This window comes from Rhea americana, unplaced genomic scaffold, assembly GCF_003343005.1.
Source record: "Rhea americana isolate MKP2758 unplaced genomic scaffold, rheAme1 scaffold_32, whole genome shotgun sequence".
In the NCBI taxonomy this organism is placed as follows: Eukaryota; Metazoa; Chordata; class Aves; order Rheiformes; family Rheidae; genus Rhea; species Rhea americana.
In genome coordinates, this window is record NW_028186446.1 from 4,470,066 (window position 1) to 4,478,919 (window position 8,854).

General features: G+C 43.3%; 1 protein-coding gene across 1 annotated transcript in view; it reads left to right on the forward strand.

Annotated features, from left to right (window-relative positions):
- The window catches only part of DYNC1I1 (dynein cytoplasmic 1 intermediate chain 1), a 179,036-nt gene extending 176,246 nt beyond the window's left edge, over window positions 1–2,790 (forward strand). The window contains exon 17 of the mRNA XM_085310569.1: window positions 1,835–2,790. Coding sequence (XP_085166695.1) covers window positions 1,835–1,945 — 111 coding nt within the window. The 3' untranslated portion in view covers window positions 1,946–2,790. The remainder of the gene's footprint in view (window positions 1–1,834) is intronic.
- Window positions 2,791–8,854: the final 6,064 nt, after the last annotated feature.

The following is an 8,854-nucleotide window of genomic DNA, read 5'->3' on the forward strand; positions in this document are numbered from 1 at the left end:
CACATACTGAGGGCTGAGATAGTGTTCACACAGATTGTATTTCTCTGTCTGTAACCTCAGTAAGTACTGAGCCAGATTTCATTACTTGCTTTTTGCCTGCTGAAATATCAAACTTACTGTAAACCAGCTTTTCCTGATGTAACTGAATTATTGGTGTATACAGTATATATGGGAAACTTTTAAAAACATACTGTATTTTCCCCCAAAATATTGGGTGTAGAGTCAAAGCCAGACATGAAATAGCTGAGAAAACTCACTGACCCTGKTAAGATATAGAGGAGATATTTAGGTTCGGTATTGCAAATACCTATCTGCATGATGAGCATTAAACTTGCAGCAGTGTACATGGAGCGTTTTACTGCATAGTTAACATTAGGCCTATATGCGACTTCTTGCCCAAGTGGGGCTTGCTAGTTCCTGAAATACACACTTTTCTCGATCTCCAATTATATAGGTGGCTCTTGGGGGGTGATGAGAGGGATTTCATTGCACTCCAGAGCGGTGTATCATCCTGCTTCTTGTCCTCCTGTACTCTGCTGGTTCCAAATTAACATAATCAGCATACCACTTGCAGGACATTTTTGGTATTGTTTTAAAAGAAGTGAGCCAATATAGGCTGTATATTAGGTACCACAAACCGGATTAGCCATGGTCATACTCATTTTRTAGTCTAAAGGTATTCCTTTTTCTAATATGCACAGCAGTTTATTGTATTCTCTGTACATAYCATACTGTTCGCTGTTTCCAAAGAGTTGCCTTCTTCAGTACCAAGCACTGCGTAATGTCTTTAAACAGTTATTTTTTCATATTGTATYAAGGACACGATCACAGGCCTTTAAGATGGCAGTAAAAATGTGCATGGATAATCTGGATGCTTGTTACCATTTTCTGGAATTCAAAATGATGAAAATGTTCTTTGAGAAAACTTCTTGCATTTTTTCATAATTGTCTCAATCTCAGTTTGCATTATCTTCCAGAAATTGCAATGTTATATCCAGCTGGAAATGACTGCAGTATTATTTTGCCATATCACTAAAGCATTTCTTCYGGAAGTTTAACTATTTAGATTACATGTTCCTCTTGAAGCCTAATGTTCAACAGCTCTTCATTAGAAACATCAATGGTATTAAATGGAAATGGATCTTGCACGACGATTTCAAAAATCAGATCAATAATGCAGTATCCGCTTGGTATAACATTTCTATTATAATGCACTTCTTGTAATTTTAAATTCCTTAACACAGAGGAGGGTAACTAAAATAACACAATATATTTATTTTACTATTAAGAGCTTTAATGAACTTAAGGAAAATAGTTTYAATACAGTGTTCTAAAGCCTCTGTTACCTTATGCACATTGACCTCGGTCCTGCAAACAATTATACTTAGGCACAGCCTCACTGACTTCAAATGGACAGCTCACATGTGTAAAGTTAAACATACGTGTATATATTTGTAGAGATCAAGGCCTCACATTATTTTGGAAAATCTGAACTATGTTAACAAAGGGGTAGATTTTGCATCAGTACTCCAGCAAAAAACTTTTCCTTAAAGTCAAGCAGATAAAACTTTTCTCTCTGTCACTGACTGTTTCCAGCCAGTTCTGAATAGAAAGCTGCCAGATTTGTCCTGGGAGCTTGGCTGTACTTTACGGCTGTAGAAGTAACCAAGCCCTGGGGTTCTTTGTGTGGGGCCCATGCCGCAGTCCTGCGTCTTGCACAACTGCACTGATTGCAACAGGAGCTCGCCTCAGAGGAGGTGCCTGGATTTCAGGCCAAAGATAAGACCAGCCTCCCCACATAGTCTTTTAATGCCACGTTGTGTTTCTTCCCTAGCTGGCAGTTCCACACAACGACGAATGGACCCGTTTTGCTCGGACCTTGGTGGAAATCCGTGCCAACCGGGCAGACAGTGAGGAAGAAGGGGCAGTRGAGCTATCGGCCTAGAGGAAGAAACTGAGCAGCAGCCACCGTGGTCACAACAGCAGCTGTTCCTGTTGAGTATGTTGGTGTTCAGTGTCCAAGTCAGTCTTGCTGTGGCTTCCGATGCCAGTTTACGTGCCAGTATTGCTCAAAGCATTCCATATTAATCACACTGCTCTACACAAGGCTGAAAACATCCAGAGCATTTTCATACTTTATATTTCTGTCTGAAAAGTAAGAAAGAAAAGACAAATCAAACCTTTATGGGTTTAGTTGTTGCCTTTTAACTACTTAGTAGCTGTACTTAATAGCTAGGAACCCCTGGTTAAACTTGTGCTCACATTGCCCTTCTGGCATAGTCCTATTAAATCCATATGAAGCCAGATATGATTATGTGCAGATGTGGTGTGCTTCACTGTATGGGACTGGGCCAAAGACTTTAGATGTGGTGTTTCACATGGTGACTTACATTATGAATGGATGTACTATACGAAAGTTGCTGCTCCTTATTTATTGCGGTGTGCTGCATGGAACATATTTATTTGAAAGCATTAAAATAAACGATCCTAAAGCATGTGCATAATGAGAGAACTGCATTGTCTGTGTGCTGCTGTAGAGGTTACATTAAAGTCCACATAACAATTACAGTACATCAGTTGTGCTAAGGATGTAAGATCTATAAAGGTTGGCTTGAATGGATGGAATGACTTTCCTTTTTTTTTAATGCCTATTATTTCTAGGCATTTTAACAATATTTCAAATACAGTTGATCACTGATATTTGTCATGCAAGTTAACACTAACAGTCTGACAAAGGGTTGTGGTTCCTGAATATGACACTAGTCCTGCCAATAAAATGTATCAAGCCCATTCTGTAGCAATGTGGTTAATCTTTCCTTGCCAGCAGTGCTCAGCGTGTTCATTACCGGTCACTGGCGAGGCACAGGGAAAATGTGACTTCCTTGACATGCAGAATGGTCATGCTGCTGCTATGTAAATAGATACCTTCGGGTACTGGGATGGTCAATAATGCACGTAATGCATCAGGTCCTGCTACAAATTTTGTGARTAGAGACAAATCCTCGTTTGCATCGAAGCCTTGAGTTTTTTTCCCCATCCTGAGCTGTGCATGGTTACTTACATATATGCGCAGAGCARCAGCATGCTGCTCTGTGTACTGAAAGAGAAGGAGATGATGGACTGACAATGCCTCTGCAAACTGTCTTGAGAGAAATGTTTGGGTAGGGGGACAAGGGAATATTCTCCTTTTTGAAACAAACCGCCTTGTGGGTTGAGCAAGGCAGTTGAGCTGCAGACTCAGCTCATTCTTGCTGTGGCCTGGAGGAACATCGCTGAATGGCTGACCTTGATGGTAAGGCTGCTAGTTAAGTTTGCATCACAAGTTATATTGAGCCAGAACATCACAGTGACGCCTGGGATCAACAGCATGACTCACRCTGTCACTCAGGCAGGCAGATGAACCATTACAGCAAGAAACACTGAAAGTCGGACAGCAACAGATTTTTTAAGTTAGCAGGGAACTGAGTTTCAGCTCAGTCATATTTAGGACTGTATCAGCTAGTACTCTTCAGAGCTGCTACCCCCAGAACTGGTGGGAAGTCTCTGCAGTGGTAAAAGCCAGGGTAGGCTCAGAACATGTTATGGCCACAYAAAAGCATTTGGAGGAGCTGGATCTCCTTTATCCTCCAAGCTTGGGGGTTAGGAATATTCAGAGGGAGGAAGAGGGAGAAGGAGGAGGGAGAGCAAGGACACCTCACTATGTTCTGTTGGTTCCTGTGCATTGTAAACTGTTGCCAAATTTGCTTCCACTTTTTCTATATTACCTTTCAGTTTTGGAACCTAAGGTGGGGGGAATGTGTGTTTATCTTCCAAGTTCTCCCCACCCCATGGCCTGAACCGCTTRTAAAGTAGTTTTAAGAGAGGTCTCAGAAGACCTTAAGAATTTTCTGCTGCGTGCAAATGAAAAATGACCAAAGTTGTTCTTCCTCTCCAGCATAACAGTGGGAAGGGCTCACAAAGATGAGAGTATTTCCTCCAAAGGCCGCTTCTCTTCTCGTCTCGTCTCTTTTCTCTTCTTTCTGTTCTCTCGTCTCCTTTCTCCTTTCCTTTCTCTTTTCCTTCCCTTCCCTTCCCCCTTTTTTTTTCTCTTTTCTTTTTTCTTTTTTCTTTTTTTCTTTTTTTTTCTTTTTCTTTTCCTTTTCCTTTTCCTTTTTTTTTCTTTGCCTCCTTCTTCTTCTGTGTAGAGTGTACCAGTATACACAGGGCACAAGGAAATGATTCAGCTTTCCAGAAAAGAAAGACCAGGGTTGTATGTACAGAGCAAAACTTGGGAGGACCATTACAGTGCAGTCAAAGCAGATGGATGAGCCCCCCCCTACCCCCGCCCCCAGCCCCCTACAAGAAGCAACTATTAGCCAGGTGCTGATTCCCCTTCAGCTGGCAGTGACTGCAGTATGGTAGACTTCATGGCCATCCCTTGTTGCTTTCCTAGGCTATTTAGCAGGCTTTTTTCTGTTGCTAAACAAATAGCTCTACCTTACCAGCTTTCCAAATGAACAGTTAYGGTAAGTCCCTCAGTATCTGCCAAGGAAGGAACTAAACATAACATGCATCTTCTCTAGGCCTGTTTGCCCACAAACATCCAGAGCCCAGAAGGAAGAGTGTAAAGCATGTGCGCMATGTGTTTGCACTGCCTGTGCCTATGGGTCAAGAATGAGTTAGTTGTTAGAAAAYGGTCCCTGCTCTGCTTTGGACCATCAGACCTGAGCTTGCTTTGAAGTGAAAAGGAGAAAACTGGCCACTTTKAGAACAGTCTAGAAGGAGCATCATAAACAAACAAGTGCAAACCCCACTAGGGAAGAAGCAGGTAGCTGGAATGGGAAGGTTAGTGATGTGGCTAAAAGAGATGGGTTGACTTGTAAACAAGATTCAGAGCAGGGGAAAGAATGGTGAGGGGGATGTGGGAGAGCCATAGAGCTGACTCTCTTCTCTGCTTGATGAAGAGCAGAGACTGCTTCGATGTCAASAGCAAAGTGCTACCAACAGAAGAGCAAGGCAGAGGGAGACTCAGGACTGCTTGTGAGAGGAGCTGTGAGAGGACGTGGCACTGGAGGAGATATGAAYGTCAGGCACTAGCTGTAAGGGGCAGCAGGGTTACTTCGCCCTTGTGGCATGTGCTCTGTTCAAGAGGCCCCCTTGATAACAAATGACGATGATGGTCAAGGCTGAAAGCATGTACATCATCTGCCAACATGGAATTTGGCTAAGACACAATGATGTCCTACACTCCTAAAAAAACCAACCAAGCAAAAAAAACATAGGAATGAAACACTTCAAGACTAACATGTAAATAATACCACTTGGACAAAAAAGAGCTGTTTGAAATGTGAAAAGGCCCTCCTCCAGGGTCTGAAAGCATTGTAGACATTTCCAAGGAAAGGCCAACAGAGTAAGTAAGTAAGTATATTTACTGCCAGTGTGTAAGCTCAGTAAAGTTGCCTCAAGATCATTATTTTTGAGCGATAATCAGGCAAGAGGAACCAAAGCACCATTTGGTGCTGGGTCATGATGATCCACTAGCTGCAGAAATTGCTGCAGGGTTCTCAGCGATGCTTCATGGTGGCTGTGCCAAGGTGAAGAGTGCTGCCTTCCTGGGTTTCAACCCTCAACTGCCCAAACGCTGCTTCTGAAAACGTAAGCGCCCCTTCRCCATCCTCGAATATCATGAATTCTTACTGCAGATTACAACCTGCATCACCTMACTGCTGCGGAAACAGTAAATTGGGAAGAAGTTCTTTCCTATAAGATGTATGGGGAAAGCTCTAACGCCATCTGGGTTTTAGCAACCTTTTAACAAAAAGCAAACACAGCAGAAGACTGGAAATCCCTCAGAGCAAGCTGACATCCTGTGGAGAGAGGGATGATTCCCACTGACAAGAGACAGAGGAGACTCCGCTATTGCAATGGCAGCATCAGATCAAGTGGAGGATGCATGGTGTCTTTTCTAGGAGCAGCAGTCAGTCTAGTATGACCAGTTTAAGAGTGGTTCTCCCTCAAATTCATAAGCAGAGTTAATCTGGCAGTAACACTAATATGTCCAGTATACACTGGTTTCACATCCTGGCGTGTGAGCAAGCACACAGTGAGAGAGGTCAGACAGTTCTTTGTAAAATAACTGGAGCAGTTGGAATGAATTTTACAAGCAATGGCACTGCTTTTTAATGCCATGAGGAGTAGTGCAAGGAGCAGTTAAAAACATTAACATATGTATGTCTTAAAATGCCCTTCTCTGTCTGAAGGGCAACGGACACCGTGATTGCATCCTCATGTTGCAGCTCCATCTGGATGCCTTGGCTGCATGGACTCCCAGCAAGAGCTCTCCACTGCCCACTGAGCAGAAAGCAGAACTGTACTACCGCACGGGGCATTAAAACAAGCACTTCTTCCACAGCTGCTTTGGTGTTTTCCCTGTGTTTGAAGCTCTCTGGAGAYAGTTAAAATACTAGTGTCCTGAGATTTATGTATTATTAACTATTAAATAACTTGTGTGTGATTACGGTCTCTAGAAACTGCTTTCTTGCTTATGCAAAAGTATCAAATATTTTAACTGAAGACCATGCAGGGTCTGAATTTCGTATCAGCTATTATAATGGGCCAAGGTTGGCCAATTCCAGTTCCTCCTGCTTCCTTGCACAGAGCTGCACAGGTTAGCAGTGCACCATGTACATCATGGAGCCTGCAGAAGGGACATTCCTGAGCAAACTGTCCCCTCCTAAGAAAGATGCAGAGTGGTTTGTTGGGTTTCTTATTTTTAGCAGGTTTAGAAAAACCTGCCCAAGTTATTTTTGAAGTCTGTGGTATGTTTGCTCACAGAAGTGTCCCTGCAAACTGTCAATATTAAACCAGTTTAAACCCAACCCATTCCCTAGGGACTAGGCAAAGAAGCATCCCTCAGCTTCTGGTGGGCTGAGAATCAGAACTACAGGCTTASTGCTGACATTCCCTGCCACTGTGTGCCGACAGGTAAGATAACCAATATTTGATCATTTCTTTTTTCTGCTAAGTCCTGTCATGGCTRGTTAACTGGCCTGCAGGAAGCAAGTGAGGTAACATTTTATCTAGTTCCTCCCACACTTTGCATAACTCACCCAGAAATCCAGCAAGGACAAACATTGTCCTTGGGGCRTTTTGTTTGTTTGTAGGCAATATCTGACCACATCTCGGCCCGTAAACCTGCCAGAGCAGCAATGCATCCTTTTGTGTCTGAAGAAGGACAACTGTGCACATAGATCTGCCCAGGATCTCCGGGCAGAGCTGTTAAATGCTTTCAAATATTTTTAATTGGGTCACACGTCTGAAGCAGTTGCTGGCTTTTTCTTAAACCCTTCCCCCACCCTCGCACCAGGCTCCTCTGGGTTGGTCCCGGACCAACGGGTAGAAGATGCCCCCGAGCAGCTGCTTTGGAGGAGAAGGGCCACCAYGGGCACAGTCTAGCCTTGCTCATCGGGCCTACAGCGAGCGCGTGAGGGCTGCGCTCTGCTGAGATGGACSTGGTGGGCATCATGGCCTGAGTCGTGCCCCCGGGCTGGACACGGGGCAGGCACTGACGTATTGCCCTGCCAGGCCTGGGAAACAGAAAGTAACACTAAGCAGGGAAGCTGGTTCATGATTTGCTTTTTTACAATGCAAGCAACAGTCTTATCACATGAGCTAGAATGAAAAGTTTGTAATAATCTAATTATAATTCCTCATCCTCTACTGGCTGTGAATCCCCCAGAGATGCTYGGGTGTAGCGCTGCACAGCGGAGGAGTGCGCTCAGCCTAGGACGTACGCTCAACCCTCTCCCGCTGCGCGAGACGCGAGCAATCGCCGACTGGATCTGCACCGCAAACACGCGCTCGCTCTGAAGCACCAGGGCAAACGGGCAGCTGAGTATTCAGAAATCCTCCCTGAGCTGCTCATTTTCCACATCTCTACTTGACAAGGTAAATGAGGCAAGCGTGAAGGACAAAGTTTATAAACAATTCCTGAATGGCCAAAAATCTGAGTGTCAAGCACAGGCAGCTCCCAGTAAGAAAGTTTCGCTTTTACGATAACATTAAAAAAAAAAAATCCTGATAGTTAATTTTGGAGAAATACAAGGGGCGGCGTTCCTTCCCTGTTTTTTAAACCAAGAAGGTGTCATTTTGGGAGACTCAGACACGCAGAGTTGGGAGGTACCAGCCTGTGCTTCCAAGAGCCCAATGGCTCTGCATGAGGCTCTGCATGAAGCTCACTGGTTTGGTCTGGTTCCTGAGACAGAATTGCAAATAGATATAAACTTCTCCCCTCATTTCCAAACATGTGAATACTGCAGCTGCTACTCCTGTCAGGATTCCACATCCTGGTAACTTTGAAATGTGAATTAGTCCAAGAAAATAATTTTCATGGTGACCCAAACATGAATGCAATACAGCAATTTCCATTTCAATATTTCAACAAGTTATAATACGATATGCTATCAGAAACCTAACTAACTCTTCTGCAAAGATATTGCAATTGCACATTTCCACAGTTTACAGTCAACAATGAAGGCAAATTAAAACCAAAACCAAGCACTCTTCTTCTATAAAGGCTTAATTCAGCCTGGTCTTAAGCACTACCACATCAGGTACCCAACAGTGGCTTAAACTGACCAGGTAGTTAGACTTTATAACATATTAACCAACAAAAGAAAAAGGCGAAAATACCAAAAGCTTATGCCAATCCTGGGTTTTGTCTGAAAAAAGTTCTTTTGAGTGACATCTATGTCAAAGTATCTCTTTTCTACAAAGGGGGATACAGATAGCTTTGCTTTCAAGGTGCAGGTGTTTATAAAGCCTATATATCAAATATTTCCTTAATCTTATACCTAACTTTATGAATTACGTTGAA